Genomic DNA, 16,930 nt, shown 5'->3' with positions numbered 1-16,930 from the left:
AGCACACTTTTCATAGTTGTATGCCCATGAAAAATATCTCAAATGCATCATGAAGAGGAACAGCTATATTTCCCCTGTGATAAATCTTGTGGGATGTTTCCTATTCAGCACCTGGATTTGTTTGACACAATACCACCACTAAGTTTTTACATTTGGGGAAGCCATGGCATTGACCAAGTCACAAGGCTGGGACATTCTGGAATCTCCCAGCCCTGGGCTGAACCACCAAGCCCACACTGCTTGCCTAGAGGGTTTATAGTCGTGCCAAACTACAGCTTATCTGAGATCTTTGAGGGACAAAGGCATCAATCTGGAAACACAAGCTGTTCTGCACCTCAGTTATCCATCTAAAATCTGGGATTATACCACAATTCTTGGAATCTTGTCTAAAGACAGCCAACTTCTATAGAGAGATATTCTTAAATAGATGCTATTTGCAGATGATTTTACAATCAATGTTTTAGCCAAAAACAAACAAACAAACAAAACCCCTTAAAGCTTTCTATGTATTTTTAAAGACTGATTAAATGACAAATCGAAGATGATTAGTGGCATTTTCCTCTTTTCATTGGGTTATCATGTAAAAGTGTGATGGCCTCAGTAGCCTTGTGTGTGCTTCACCCCAGCCTCTTGGGTATAGCCATACAGTTCAGATGTTGCATGCTTGTGGAAGTAGGTCATGTTACAGGCAAGGAGCTGATTTCTCCCTTTAGAAACCAAAAAAAAAGGAAAAATATGTGTGATTATTAGTTTCTGGTCTCTGTTTTTAGACACTGATGATCTTCTCAGGCATTCCATTCTAAAATGCATTTTAGTTAAAAAGAAAATGTAATTTCTCTTTCCTTCCTGAAACACTGCCCTGAGTGACTCCTTTTCCTTGGGATGTGGCCATCAGGTAGCTCTTTTAGGACTATTTTGTCCAAGCTGCAGGAAGGAGCTGCCATTCACAAGGAGTAACTAAAGTCTCCAGTGGCCAAGGGAAATAAGAGACCCACAGCACTGCAAGCTAAGCCCTTTTGTGCTATATAGGTAGATTAGTCTCCTTTACTTAGTCTAGTGAGATTTCAATTGCTTGAGAATAGTGGTCATATCAAGTTGTTTCAATTGGTTTGAGGGCTGGAGTGCCTTAGAAAATCCAGTGAAACATCACACCCATAAGAACATCTTGCTCTGTTTTTTTCACGAGAGCGCTAGTGCTTAGACTCCTGCTCTGAACTTTTAAGATGAATCTTAATTGCTTTCATAGTAATTCCATTATTAGTTTTTAGCTTTCTTTCTTTCTTAACTATTTCCTTGTAGACAGACCATGTACTAGATAGACCATTTCTGTTGGAAGGGACCCACAGCAACCACCTAATCCAACAGCCTGACTGCTTCAGGGCTGACCAAAAGTTAAAGCATGCTGTTAAGGGGACTGACCAAATGCCTCCTAAACACTGACAGGCTGGGAGCAGCAGCCACCTCTCTAGGAAGCTTTTTCCAGGGTTTCACCACCCTCTCAGTAAAGAATTGCTTCCTAATGCCCAGTCTAAATTTTCCTTGTGCAGCTTGGAACTGTTCCCACACATCCTATCACTGAATCCCAGGGAGCAGAGCTCAGCACCTCCCTCCCCGCTTCCCCTCCACAGGAACCTGCAGAGAACAATGAGGTTCAGCCTCCTCCTCTCCAAGTCAGACAAGCCCAAAGTCCTCAGCTGCTCCTCACAGGACTTGCTTCCAGCCCTGTCACCACCTTTGTTCTCCTCCTCTGTGCATTCAGGGATCTCCACAACCCTCTCAGATGGTGGCCCCAGACCTGCACACGGTGCTCAGGGTGAGGCTGCTGCAGTGGGATGATGATCCCCTCTCCTGCCTGGTTCTGCTGTGCTGGATGCACCCAGGATGAGGTTTGCCCCTGGGGCTGCCAGGGCTCACAATGGCTCACGGGGAGCTGCTGCCAGCCAACACCCTCAGATCCCTTTCCACAGGGCAGCTCTCCAGCCATTCCTCCCCAATTCATACTTGAGTCCATGACACTCCATCTCAGGAGCCAGATCCAGCATTTAGAGTGTTAAAGTTCATCCCACTGATGACTGCCCAGGGCTCCACTCCATCTCTCTGCAAGGACTCTGTCCCTCAAGAGGGTCAGCAAAACCTCCCTGTTTCATATCATCAGCAAACCTGCTAATGGGGCATTCAATTTGTGCCTCCAGATCACTGAGAGATACTTTGAACAACACTGGCTCTAGAACTGATCCTGAGGAGCACTGCTGGTGACCAGTCACAGCCAGATGTAGCCCAATGCTGATACCTCATCGTCTGCCTTCCTCCTGCCCTGGGACAAGAGGGAATACCTTATTGCTTCCAAGCATTTCCTCTCTGAGAAAGTCCAACCACAAACAGAGATTTTTCTACAGCTCAAAGAGCACAGAGAACCTGCAATCAGTAGAAATGACAATATCCATTCAGAAAATCACATCTCTTTCCTTTCTAGCCTGTCTATAGGGAGCAGATGAAAAACAAGCTATGGCTGTGAGATCTTTGAAGTTGAAAGCTTGAAATGAGCAGGACACTGGCCCTTGGGTGAGGCTATTAGAGCTTAGTGTGCTGCTTGGTGAGGTGGGAGGATTGCATCATCTTTTGGTACCTGCTGCCCACCTCCCATCCCTGAAACTTCTGACAAAGGAACCAGCTTTCAACTCTGGACATTTTGATTCCCCATTTACAAAAATAAGGCAGGACTTGGACTGATGTGGAAATCAACTCTGTGAATTCTCATGCTATTTGTACTTGAGCAGATGAATAGAAGCCATTTATCAGTGTAAAAACAGGAACCTGTTAAGAACAACATTAGGGCAAACAGCAAAATATGAAAATCTACTAATTAATAGGATGTTGCTACTTAGCAGAAATTTTTTCACAAGGCAGCGCTTTGCTCTTTTACGTGATCTGTTTTTCCAAATAGCTTTGAACAATACTGGTTTTAATATTATTTTCAGGATAGGCTACCAAGAATGCAAAGAATTCAAAGAATTGTTTTGAAAGAGTGAGGGGGATTTCTCATCTCTTTGATAGATCCTGCACTTGCACCATCTCTGAGCAATTAATAACATCATCAGCTCTGCAGAGCCTGCTCAGTGTACAAAAGGGAACATGACTGGAACAGTACAAGTAATGTATGGGTTTGGTATCAGAAAAAACAGACACCTGCTGCCAAAATGTCTTGTGTCAAGGTGCTAGCTTCTCTTCCAGGTATGCATCTGGCACCACTGAGTGAGCTGCTTACCTTACGCATCATTGAGAGCCAGCAGGAAAGTCATAGCCTAGGATCACCAGGATCTCTTAAAAATTACTCTCTGCTTTCAAAATTTCCCCACTAACTTTTTTTTTGTTTGTTTAATTAGGAAGTTAGCCAGAAGTCTTGAAAATTATCTTGCAAAGCAGAGGAGTCAAAACACAAAGTGAATTTTCCTTAAAGGAGACACAGCAGTCTGTAAGGCACCTACAACAAAGAATAGAAATGTTGAGCTGCAGAAAAGCTGATGTGAAAGACTGAGGTTGAAAAAAGTCAAATAAGATCTCTAGTCCAAGCTGCTGGCATTTGAAATGCAGATACAAACCAAGTGTTTACTTCTGCCAAGTAAAATCACTGGGGAATAATCAAACAGAATGATCTGAAAAATCTGGCATTTTTTAAATCATGGAAGAATGGACAAAAGAAATTAAATAAAACCATGGAATCAGACAGAGTGGTATTCTCACCCAAAGCTTACTTTCTGTTTGCATGCTGACCATTTGTAAGGGGTTGCAGATTTCCTAATTACCAAATTTAAAAATTGTGATGTTGAAAAAAAATATTGATCCTTATGAGCCTCTAAGGGTTTTCTCATTTCATTTTCCACTGCTGACTTGTGTTCAACTTGCCGTGGACCAGGACCCCCAGGTCCCTTTCCATGGGGCTGCTCTCCAACCTCTCACTCCCTGTCTGTACATCCAGGGTTGTTCTGTCCCAGGGGCAGAACCCTGGTTTGTTACCCCAAGGACCACCCCATATGTTACCCTCCCAGTCTTCCAGAGCTGCAATTAGTTTACTAATCTGCACCAGGTCAGGAGAATTTGGAGCCCACATAAGCATTAAGTCCACTTTTTCCTTCAACTTTTGTTTTGCATTCTATTCTTCCTGTAGCTGTCTCTGAAGCTGTTCTATTTTGAAGCACAGTAGTAACTCAGTTGCTTTCCATCTCAATTTTCAGTCCTTGTTTCTCTTTAATATTATCTTTTCTGTTGTGGCAGGCAGCTTCTGGACAGGTACCTAAAATTTTGCAAATAATCACTTTCTTTTTCCTAGTTTTTATACGGCCCCTAGCAACTTAACAGATTTCCTCTACAGCTTTCCAATCACACCAGTTATCCTGAGCCCATTTGTCTGAGAACTTAGGACTTGGACATCTTCCATGCTTTTGTAAGTAGTCAGTGATACTGCTTGCAAACCTGCTGACTACACCAATTTTTGGCAGATACGTGTTTTAAGGTCACTTAACAAATCATTGGCAAAGGTATTATCAAAAATAGGTTTAATATAGAAGTGAAAGCACAACAGAGTTCTTTGGCAAGGTTCACTCTACTACTTACCAGGTAGTTAAAAAAAGCAAACAAAAAAACAGTATCAGTCAATCCAGACCAAAAATATCCCCAAAGTATCTCCATGGATGACTGCAGCTCCTGGCATGTGGTGAGACACCACCTTCCTTCCTCAGGGCTTTACCCAGGACCTGCTGGGCAATCAACCAGCCCTCACTCCTGACCTTTATTACACAAGGAGACAACACACAAAAGAGATTTTTTCAAAAATCAATCCACTGTAATAATATATAAATTGGAACAGTTGTAAAACAGACCAATCAAAATATTAGAGATTGTATATTTTCCTCCCAAATTTCTGTGAGCCAACATTCTACCTACTGCAGCAGAAAATTTTGAGGTCAAGTTTCTTCAGCAAAGCAGAAAAATGAGTTGGTTGTAAAGGAATGTGTTTGTTTCAATTGTTAAGTATCAGTTATCTATAAAACACTAATTTACTCTGTTGTCTTCTCTGTATTCAATTTCTATGGGCTCTTTTGGCCACCTAAAACAGCTAAGTTCACATTACAGAGAGTCACGGAATTTAAATTCAGAAGAGAAACAGTAGAAGATCCTGCTTTTCCACATTTCAAAGCATTTCAATGGGAATTTACAGAAAGCATTCTAGGCTACTTTCTAATCCTCCAGATATTATCAATAATCAGTTTTTAATGTATTTACTCTAGGAATTAATTCACTTTGATTGCTGAGAATGTCTCTGCTTCACTTTTGTATGGACTGTCACAGATTCAACACAGGACAGTTCTTTCCAGTGTGAACTAGAGGGAAAAGTCATCCCTTCTGTGCTGACACATATCATCTCTGTGAATGTAGCTCCAGAGCTGAAAGCAACCCACTTCTCTCATCATCTTGCAATTCTGCTTACAGCATAACACTTCAGTGCCTTTTCCCACCCTTGCTCTCTGCAGTGTGTGTAGAGGGTGAGAAAGACCCCAGAACATGAGTTGCTCAGTTTGTCCCCAAACCCACTTTGCACTTATTTGAGAATAAGCAAAATCATTTCAAAATCAATGGATTCTACATGGCTTTTATAAGCAGGAGATGATGCTCCCTCTTCCAAAAGGGCTGCTGAGTGCTTTAGGTGGCAGTTACTATAAAAATATTCCATATTGAAAACTACCATATGGTTTTCTAGAAATCTGCTTCGTCCCAGTGTGGCACTCTGATATTTCATTGCTTCCCTGTGTGACATGTGCAGAACCTAAGAAATTGCTTGTGTGCCTATTCACACCTCCATTCAGCACTGTGCTGCTCTCCTTCACTTCCTCCAGCATTTAACAGTGTAGGATAAAGAGATGTGTATGGCATTAGGAAATATTTCTCCCATTGCACTACTTTGCATTTGCCTTCTGTTTGCTTGGCAAACAGGGAATTTTTCTCAAGGACAGCTTTCCACGAGTAGCTGTGTTAAGCTCTGTTGATACTGCTTCAGGACAAAGATACAATATTCCAATGTTTGCTTTGGAGTGAGGGTTTGGAGATGCGTTAAGTAATGAGAGATTTTAATGTATGCCTTGAAGCTCTAAAGCCAGAGAAAGAGAAGAAATGCATCATTTCATATCTCCATTTAACCCATGCCTTTTCCCTTTCAAAATGCAAGATATTAGCAAGTTGTCTGGTTCAAGAGCATCAGTTCATGGAAGGAGTGGGTACCCACCAGTAAGGACTGAACAAGTGCAGGGGGAAAAGCCATCCCACCTGTTCACAAATGCAATTCCTCTGTTTTCTGTTCCAGCTCATCCTCGCCACGTGGGAGGGCGGCTACAACTTGCAGTGCCAGAACCTCCACAGCGCAGGGGAGGCCGATATCCGGGTGAGAGACAAAAGCAGCTCAGCCTCAGCATCCTTTCTCTTTTAATTGTCCCAAGACATAGCCTGAGCTCTGATAAAATACTCTAGAGGAGGATGTATTTCATTGCACTAAGCATCAAATTTAGATTTTTTCCAAAAGAAGGATCTGGCAGAAAAATCTGTTCCGTGTCAAGAAAGTGGCAGCACCGTTAAAATTAATCAAACAACCCCAAAATGAAACAAAAACCCACCCACAAAATTGCAATTTTGTAAAAAAAAAAAAAAAATTGAAAACCCTTCCTTAAAGTTTATATTTCTTAAATTATATTTTGATAATTATATGTTTACACAACATCTTAAAAGATGTGCAATTTTTTACAAAACTGCTTCATTGAAAAGCAAAATAAAATTGAAGACAGAGCTCGTGCTTCTCCCTTAATAGCATATTAATGCCTCTGGGAAGTTGCATGCCTAGGGAGTGAAGAAGTACAGTAATATTTAAGCACTTGTATGGACAGATACTGATCTTCTGCTCCTTTGTTCTTGCTTGTACAGGTAGCCAAGGTGCTGTGGTGGTATTATTTTTCCAAAGTAATTGAATTCATGGACACTATCTTCTTTGTACTGAGAAAGAAAAGCAGCCAGATCACCTTCCTTCATGTGTATCACCATGCCACTATGTTTAACATTTGGTGGTGTGTTCTGAACTGGATACCTTGTGGGCAGAGTAAGTCTTTGTTTGCTTCATCACCCCGGGTCTAAGCCAGCTGCAGCTGGGGAGGAATCACATCACCATGCAAAGGAATCGTGTCACTGTGCAATATGAGGGCACCTTTAGGGTTCAGAGCCTTTCAGAACTGCTGGCCACCTGCAGAACACAGGAAAGTTAAGCATGGTTAAAAGTTCAGGCCAAAAATACCTGAGTGTTAGGCCCTAGCTTTTTCACTTAGCTGCACCAGCTCATGCATTTACTTCTCTTCAAACCACTTTTAAGCATAACAGTACTGAGGAGCACAGAAGAGCCATCACATACCAGACCTACTCCAAAAGCAGATGCAGGAAGAAGTAATGACCCTGGTAAAGCCTTCATCAATCACAACAAATTAAATCAATGGCCCTTTCACAGGCTCAACTCTTGTATGCATCAATCTCTGCTTTTGCAAGATACTTTATTTATATAGTCACTAATTAAAACACCAGTTTGTTCTGTTTCATATGAGAATACATCCTCAGAAGGTTATGGTAATTGCCATCATCTCCCCTGTTAGGAAGAGATGCCACAGGCTGGTCACTTGGTATTTGCATAAGAAGTCCAAAAAGCAGAGAACTTACTTCAGCTGTCTCACAACAGGCACACTTTTCCAGGGCTTCACACAGCCAGAGGCTTCCTGTGGAACTGCTTTCAGAGTTGAGAAAAAGCCTAATGTTCTTACAACCTATTAGAGGCAGTCACCTGAGCCCATTGTAACATTTTGTAAAGAAACTTGTGTAGATGTTTTTCAGAATTAAAAGCAGAATTCATATTTGTTGGCACTTACTGCTGACAGCACAAAATCAAAATAGATTACTGTTAGAGGCAGAAGCAGGGATCATAGCAATTAGAAGCTATTTCTAGAGGTTTTAACAAATCATTGGGGGTTTGTGCTTTCTAATGTGTGGTCCCCACACTTTGCACTAACACTGCACTACTGTAATTAAATCAGTGGCTAAGTAATTAATCAGTGGCAAAATCAGAACAACTGGTGAGTCCATCTTGTAGCTGTAGCACTGCCATCAAACACACAAGCACACAGCACTGTAATGCTGCTACCTCTCCATAGTCTGCAAAGTACAGAGGATAATTCATTTCCTGTAGGACTGGCATCCACTAAGTGTAACTAATAAGAGCAGCAAGGTATAATCTGGGATGAAATTCTGTAAATGTGCATCTAGCAGAAGAGATGATGAAGAAAACAAGAGTGATGATCAAACACAGGCACAAAAGGCTGGTTTAATTCAGAGTAAAGCCCTTGGTACTGCATGAGGAAAAAGGAGTACAAATGTCTCCTAGGGTCCTAACCTGCATACAAGCAGCAAAGTCATCCACAGCAGTGTTTAAAGCTTATAGGAATAGTGGAAAGACTCATAGCAATAAGAACTTTAGGAGAGGGGAAAAAATGGCCTGTAAACTACAGAATAGGAAAACGTGGAGGAGAATTAAAATATGAGATAAAAATACAATATTCAGCATGAGATAAACCCTCTAGGAAGTATCATTTGGTTTTTCAGCTGTCCCTAGGAGAGCACCTCTGCAAATCTGGAACGTCTTTAGCAAGGAATAAACAGGAAAGGAAAATTTACCATATGCAAGAGATTCAATATAGAAGTTATATCTCAAGCAACAATATCCCCTCTCACTTTTTACCAGTTGGTATTTAATTTCTTTTTTTCCTAATGGATTTTTATAGGTTTCTTTGGACCCACTTTGAATAGCTTTATCCATGTGCTTATGTATTCTTACTATGGACTGTCCGTCATCCCTTCCATGCGCAAATATCTCTGGTGGAAGAAATACCTCACTCAGGCACAACTGGTATGTATCTATTTCACTCTCATTTTTAACTACCAGAAATCTTTCAAAATGTGAGAGAACTAAATGAACTACAGGTGAACATTGTTATTTACACAATTAAACTAGTTAGAATTGAAGTATAACAAAACTATCATACAGCATAGGTCACTAGCTCAGCTTGATATAATTTCATAAAGGAAATTATGTTCAGAAGTGTTTTCTGTAGAAAACAAAAAGGAGAAACTCTTTAGTCCACAAAATTCTATTAGTTTTGAACCATTGCATAGAAAATGACTGCTCCTTAATTGTGGGAAAAAACTGATTTAAAAGTCACCAAAAATGTCTGACTGAGCCAGCTCCAAGACAGATCTCCCCTGCTGGCCAAAATCGAGTCAATCAGCAAAGCCAGGGGCACCTCTGTGATACCCTATTTATTTAAGGGTGAAAAACATAACACAGCAGCTGAGAGAAGGCAGGAAATGTGAGAGACAGCCCTGCAAACACCCATGTCAGAGCAGAAGAGGGAATTAGCACCAAGAGCTCCCCTGCAGCCTGTGGAAGGGATGCTGGTGAAGCTGTTCCCCTGCAGCCCACGGAGATCCATTGGGGAGCAGAGATCCACCTGCAGCCCATGGAGCACCCCATGCTGCAGCAATGGACATGGCTGCCCTGAAGGAGGATACAGCCACAGGAGAAATAGGCTCCTGTGGACCCATGGAGAGAGAAGCCCACCCTGGAGCAGGTTTGCTGGCAGAATCTGACCCCATGGGGACCCACATAGGAACAGCCTGTTCCTGGAGGACTGGACGCTGTGGAGGGGACCACACTGGGGCAGTTGGTGAAGAACTCAGCTCATGGGAAATACCCACATTGGAATTCTCTCCCACGGGAAGGACCCCACAATGAAGCAGGGAAAGAGTGTGAGGAGAAAGAAGCAGAAAAGCCAAAGCAACATGGGCTGACTACAAGCCTCATCCCCCTGCACCACATGGAAGGAAGTAGAAGAGTCAGAAGTGAAGTTGAACCTGAGAAGAAATGGGCTTAGGGGAAGGTGTTTTTATTTCATGCTATCCTTCTATGTTATTAATTTGCAATTCTTGAAATGAACCTTTCTAAAGTCAAGTCTATTTTGCTTATAACAGTAATAGGTAAGTTTTATCAATTACCCTCCCTACCTTTATTTCAATCCACAAATTTTTATCATCTTATTTTCTTCCCCTACTCTACTGAGGAGAAGAATGGAGAGAGCTGCTGGGTGGGCAGCTGGCAGCCATGCCAGGTTAACCCACAACACAGTGGTACAACTACAGAATGCAAAATGATGTAAACAAACTTTAGGCAATACAGAAATTGACTGACTTCTAGAAGTCTATTCCACCAGTTGCTGTACCTGAAGAGCTGAGCCACATCAGAAGTTTCTATCAACAAGATATAAGGCTTGATATGAAATAAAGTTCCTTTTACTTTTTTTCTCTTAGGGCTTGTTCATATAATTTGGAAATTTAGATGTTTGCAGTGGGCTTTAAAATGCCTGTGTAGAAATTTGCTTAGAGAAAGCTGCTTGTCTGGCCTGAGACCATCCCTGCAGGTGAAACACACTGTCCTGTTGGAAATGCACCTCAGTACACTGGATTGAGGGCACACTTATCTGGCTGAGGAGAATCAAGGTGCACCAGTGTAGGCTGTGGCTCACAGTTCTAAATACAGACAAGTCTCTGTAATTTCTTGATTGTCTCATTTTTGCTTCATTTGTCCCCTCCTTAACTCCAGTAATGGAAGTGATAGCCTATCTGAACTACTTGGACCTGAGTTTTGCATTCTGTGGTCAGACTTCTATAGCTATTGCCAGGAATCTTCAGAGTTTCCTCCAATTCCTGCCCAGTAACAGAGACAAAACTGTACCTGTCACAAAGTCTGGAAGACAGAACAACACCTACTAAATCTGAGAGAAAAAAAAAGCTTCTCTTTTGTCAACTAGGCCTATAAACTTACTTTTAGAAGCCTCTGACCCCTTTGGGTTTTATTTAATTTCACAAGAGAATAATTTTAACTTAACCCTCACATTCAGAGGTTAGAAAGGGAGAGTTTTCAAGAGTACTCAAACCTTCAAGGAGCAGGACTAGGGGACACTGCTGTGTCTGATTTAGCTAGCACTGACCCTTTCTCAGCAAATACTCCTGCATTATCTTCTCCCCACAGATCCAGTTTCTGCTCACCATTGTGCACACACTCAGTGCAGCTGTGAAGCCATGTGGATTCCCATTTGGCTGCCTCATGTTTCAGTCCTCCTACATGGCCACACTGGTCATCCTCTTCATCAACTTCTACATTAAGGTAAGCAGTCTTCTGAGAACTCTCTGACAAGGATGGGGAAAATAGAATTTTTTGGATAGCAGTCTGGGTAGACTCGGACATAGAATGATCATCACTGCTTAAAATATGTTAGTCTTAAAATATACACATCACTTAAGAATAACAGATATAGTCATGTCTGAGAGAGAAAGAGAGTTATTCAGTAGAGATGACACCCTCATTTCAGCTCAACTCTTCTGCACTTGTATAGAAAGTCAGGTACTGCAGTCAGTACATAGGGAGTCTGAATTTGCTTTAGTGGGCAAATTTTTTAGTCTTTCTCCTCCTTAGAGGGAAAAAAAAAAACCAGAAAAAGGAGCTCTGTCTTTGCCTTGTTTACTTCAACATCTTTTAGCAGGGAGTTCTCTAGCCACCTGAATGCATCAAGCTTTTAGTGTACAAGGCTTGAAATCTCTTTATATATTGAGAAGTATTACAGTAAGGCTAATAAAGTGACATCACCCACAGCAGTAGAAAAACTACAGTACCCTTTATGCAGCCTGAAGCAAATACATATGTCTGCATCAACAAACAGCAGACAAGCTCCATTTCCAGTTAACCATAAGCAGTGTTTTGGTGGGCACTAAATGAATCCAAGTGTTTACTTTGGACTTTGCTTTCATAGACCTACCGGAAAGCACCTTCAAGAACAGCTGTAAAGGAAACCCCTGTCACAACTGAAATCAAGAATGGTTTCCATAAGGACTACTTTGCTGCTGCCAATGGATTGCAGAATAATAAGAAGGCACAATAAGTATAGGATTTCCTATGGGTTTTTTCTAAAGATAAAAAGAAGAAAAAAAGACTGAACTACAAGCTTTAGCTTAAAACCTATTTGATTACATTTATCAGTTCTTTGTACCAGACACTTATTAATGTACTGCTATTTAGGTTTTAACAAAATGAATAGAATTACTTGTCTTGTCAAAGATCACCATCAGAACAAAGCAAGCCAAGATCTTTCTCATATGAAAAAGAAATTATGGTCTCTAATGCTGACACAAAAACGCCTTATGAAACACTTGATGGATAAAGCCATCAATGCCTTCAAAAGGTTAGGACTCTGTTCAGACTAACACAGTGAGCACTTTCTGTGCATGTGAGAGGTCTCAAGGCAAGGCTTCACAGTGCACCCAGTACATCCAGCTAAACTGTGGCTGAGGCCAGGGAAATAGAGGAGGAGTGGGGGAAAGGTAAAAATCCTACATTTCCATCACCATACCCCTCTTTTCTTCTTCTCAGCAATTCCCCAAAGCACACTCCTTCCCAGGACACCAGCAATGTACCCTTTTTGATGCTGTGGGAGCCCTGGGGAAGGACATGACAGAGGGCAGAGCCAAGGTGCACCATCCCATAGTTTGCAGGCAGTTGTGCACCATGCTCACTTGCTTCACACAAGTGCAACCTGATTCAAATGCCAGGAAGGCTGGCAGGAGCTTTCTGTTTCAGGGGGATGGGCTGGTAGCCCTGGCACTGCCCAGAATGGCATTCTGAACACAGAGCAGAACAAGTCACTTTGGATGTACTAATTCATAGGAGTTCTAGGTAAATGGATTTTGAAAGAAATAGGGTCTTAGCAACTTAAAGAAGATAAATCTGTTGAGTGTAAATGTGTGTAAAGTTAATCCTGTACAAACACTGCTAATTCAAAGCAAACTGCCACATATAAAGAGACTGGAAGATGCAGAAAATTTGAAAAGTGAGTTCAGCAATGAGCAAAGCAGGTTATACAGGAATTTCTGTGGAAAGTGGACCTTACTCAGACTGGTCTCTGGATAGAGAAACAGATGGGACTGAGGCACAATCCTCTGGAGGGGAAGCAAGGAGATATCTGCTGTCTGCAGGTGTAAAGTTGTATTTCTCCCAACAGTCCATCACTATCTTTGTTGCTTCAGTTCACTGCAGTTACCCCCACCTAAATGGTTAGAAATTAAGAATACCCAGGGTTAACTTTATGGGTCTGCCCTCACCCTTTTCTCATTTAGTCCACTTAATTTCCTCTGCTAAAAATAGACACAGACTTTTTTCCTCACAGTGAAGTAGTTCTGATCTCTTCCATTCTCATGTATAAAATTCTCTTGACAAAAACAACTTTTGGAGTCACTCTAACCCAGCAAGTCCCTTGGACTGAAGCAGTTCTGTAAAGGAAACGTGTCCTCTTGTTCCTGTCACCTTGCAGAGTCCCAGGGCAGGAGGAGGACAAAACATACACCCAGCCAGCACAGAGGGCCCAAGCAGACACAGAGGGCTCACATGTAGAGGAGGCTGTCCCACATCCTGCTGTCCAATTCTTCCCCACCTCTAGAGGGTCAGTTATCCCCTCCAGATATCCCCATTTAATGATCTGCCATCGGGGCCTCTTGGGGACTGCAGGAGTAAAGGCAGGAGGAAGGTTGGTCCCAGGGAGCAGAGTATGGACACAGGGCAGCCAGCTCACCAGGAGCAGCCTGAGACCACAGCCATGAGGGCTCATGGATGGGAAGGAAGGGGGCTGAGGAAGTGGTGCAGTAGGGGAAGAAGAACAGATGGAGTTGTCCAGCAAAAACAAATGAGAAAATGGCATGAAGAAAGGTGTCCTGTGTCAGAGTTCTGCTTGACAGTGTGCTTGAAAATCCTGTTGAATGCCATCTGTCTCCAGCTAGTTCCAGCTCTGCTGCAATGGGGGCAAAACTTTTCTGCTCCAGCAGAAAACTGAAATTCCCAAAATGCTACAGCAGAAGCAGTACCTCTTAGCAGCCTGACTGCTGAACTACATCAATCACTGTGAACCAGGTAACCAAAATAACTGCAGTATTCAAACACTTTCACACCACCACACCAACCTAGATCTAACTGGTGCATATTCACATTTACCCCCCTCTTCATGAAATTGGTCACAAAACCTCACTTACTGAAAGTCAGTGTTTTGTTTTATTTAACACTCAATAAGGGGGAAAGCAGCAACCCAAAAGAAAAAACCTAAACAAAAAAAAAAAAACAAGAACCCTGCATTCACAAAGCCTGGACACTGTATACATGTACTATTTCTCACTGGCCCTTCCAGAACCTTTATAGGTATTTTTGATGATACTGTAAAAATCCCAAGATATAAGAAATTAGTGGGGTTGACTGAGGGCACTTTACATAGCCCTGAGTAAAGGGAGAGCTTAGCTCTGTAGAAATCAGCTTGAAACTGGAAGCCAGGGCAGAGGAATTTGAAAGAGCTGACAGGACAAGGGAATGAGTAACAGAAGGGCTGTGTGGCCAGCATGGATTTTAGGCCGAGTGGAGTCCATAATCTTTTGATGGCAAAGAATGCATTTGACTATCAAGGTGGAAAGCGTCAGCTGTGCTAAGTGTTAAAGTTTACTACAGCAATCAAACCCACAGATATCGTCTTTTGTTTTGTTGAAAACTCGTTCAAAAGAAAAGGAAATAAATAAATGCCTTACTTGAAATTCAAAGGGCTGGGGAAAAAAAAAAGAAAAAGGAAAAAAAAAAAAAAAAAAAAGGAAAAAAACCAGAGATGGTCTCCGACCTTGCAGATCCAGATCAGCCAGGAAGGCTGGAATCAGGTATGTTTAAAATTCTTCAGATATGTCTTAACATCTTCAAAATGCTGCAACTTTGAAGAAGGAGAAGCATTGACTTTTTAAACTGATTTTCCTGTAATACCTAATACTGTAAATAAACAAATTTTACTATCAAGCTGTCTCCACTCCTCCTTAAGGTATCACATTGGGCTGATAACTGGTTACTTAAGGGTGCTTTTGTTCTTCAACTTTTAAAGCAGCATTTTAGGGCATTCACAATCTCCATAATTTTATACATTTTCACTAGTGTTGGTGTAGAACTTCCATGTGGTTTTTATAGATTTCTACCTATAAAAACTTGGGCTTTTGAACAAAGGGAATATTGAAGTAACTTGTTTGTTCAAAGCTTATACTTGCCCATCAAGTCCTCATTTGATTACCAGATTGTTTTCAGTTGGAACAGTGATGGTAGAAAACAGGGGAGAGACAATGGAGAAATCACAATCTCAAAAATAAAATTTGAGATTGAAAATACACAATAGCTCTCAGCTGTTCCTAGAAATATGTTTATTTTCCAGTGCATTACTCTTAGACACATTTCTACAGCCTACAGAAGCAGGACCTGTCCCTGTGTGCTCCAGCTGACCTCAGCACACCTTACTGATAGCAGGGTGGGCTGTCCCCAGGCCAGGGTAAACACACACAGCTCCTCTGCCCACAGAGCACATCCTTTTCTCTGGCTTTATACAGCCTTGACATGCAGCTGTAGCCCTTGGATGGGCCACAGCACTGGATGGGACCCATGCACACTAAATATTTGTTGCTCTTGCTCAGGACTGCCAAGGAAACCAAAAGTTTGAAAATTGAGTTCTATCTATTTGCACTGAAAGGAAGAAAATAAATATCTGGATTAATAGCACTTGAAAAACCATGAAGTGGGAAGGGCAAAAGAAACCTGCCAAGGCCACCTACCTTCCCAAAGGTAACTTTAGGATAACCCAATTACACATCTGCTGCAGAAACCAAATGGACTTGAGACCTAGAGCTCAAACATGTTTAAATGACCCAGCAGTGCAGGAAGTGATATGAGATAGGCTGTCCAAGGTCAGAAAATGTCATTTCTGTCCCAGATGTGATCTCCAAACTTCTACTGCCTACAGATGGAAAGATCATTAGTAAAGTCCAAAACTTTCACTTTAGGCAGTTCACAGGTTATCAAGCTGTAACACACAGAGCTTCTCAAAAGCTAAAGTGTTTCCTGTGAAGGGATAGAGAGTAGCAGTGTGACATTCCTTTCTGCTATCCCATACTCATCATTAAAACAGCCTTTTGGGTTCAGATTTTCCAGTTAATACTAAGTGTAGATGCTTATAACATTGTGGCAATTTTTACTAAGTAAGGAACCCTGATTTTTTCCTTTATCCATGCCTTCTGAAGTGCTCAAAAATCACCTTCCAAGCTTTTATAGTTACAGGTTATGCAGAGATGCAACAATATGAGATACAAAAATAAGATTGATACACTCTGTAAATTATCTAGCAAAGATACTCGGAAGAAAAGCATTCCTAACTTTTTACAGGTACAGGAGACACCAAAAGAGCCTTCTGCCAACACACATGAAGGGTGAAGAAATGCAGCAAAGCGTTTCTACACATCTGCTTCATAGTGCTGTCAAAGCTTAAATGCTTAGCACCTTGAACTTAAAAGGTAAATTAATCCATCAAAAACCTCAGCTACAAAAAAGCAAAATAAAAACAAAAAAACACCCAAAAAACCTAAACCAAAACAAAAAAAACCCCAGCACCTTAAACCAGAGAGACACCCATCTCATCCTCTTCCTATTTCAAACCTTCTCTTTGGGCAGCAAACTGTTTTGGAGATGCAGATGAGAGAGTCTAAACAGGCCAACACCCATCCCAAAGGAGATGACACGTGCCCCGAGGGCTTTCTGCGGCTTTGCAGAATCCAGCGCACAGGAGCAGCCGCAGTGCGGGCAGCTCATCTCAATTCTTAGGTCTGCTTCACATCAAGCACCCTGACAGCCCAGCTTCAATCATCAGGTTTAGCCAGCTAGTGGGGAATAAACCACAGAATATAGGCGTTT

General features: G+C 41.8%; 1 protein-coding gene across 1 annotated transcript in view; it reads left to right on the top strand.

Moving 5' to 3' along the window:
• ELOVL2 (ELOVL fatty acid elongase 2) overlaps positions 1–14,297 on the top strand; it is a 49,274-nt gene extending 34,977 nt beyond the window's left edge. The window contains exons 4-8 of the mRNA XM_056485145.1: positions 6,356–6,433; positions 6,967–7,138; positions 8,859–8,983; positions 11,162–11,296; positions 11,940–14,297. Of these exons, the coding sequence (XP_056341120.1) occupies positions 6,356–6,433; positions 6,967–7,138; positions 8,859–8,983; positions 11,162–11,296; positions 11,940–12,068 (639 nt within the window). The 3' untranslated portion in view covers positions 12,069–14,297. The remainder of the gene's footprint in view (positions 1–6,355; positions 6,434–6,966; positions 7,139–8,858; positions 8,984–11,161; positions 11,297–11,939) is intronic.
• Positions 14,298–16,930: the final 2,633 nt, after the last annotated feature.

This window comes from Oenanthe melanoleuca, chromosome 2, assembly GCF_029582105.1.
Source record: "Oenanthe melanoleuca isolate GR-GAL-2019-014 chromosome 2, OMel1.0, whole genome shotgun sequence".
Lineage (NCBI taxonomy): Eukaryota > Metazoa > Chordata > Aves > Passeriformes > Muscicapidae > Oenanthe > Oenanthe melanoleuca.
This window is presented reverse-complemented; position numbering and strand designations above follow the sequence as displayed.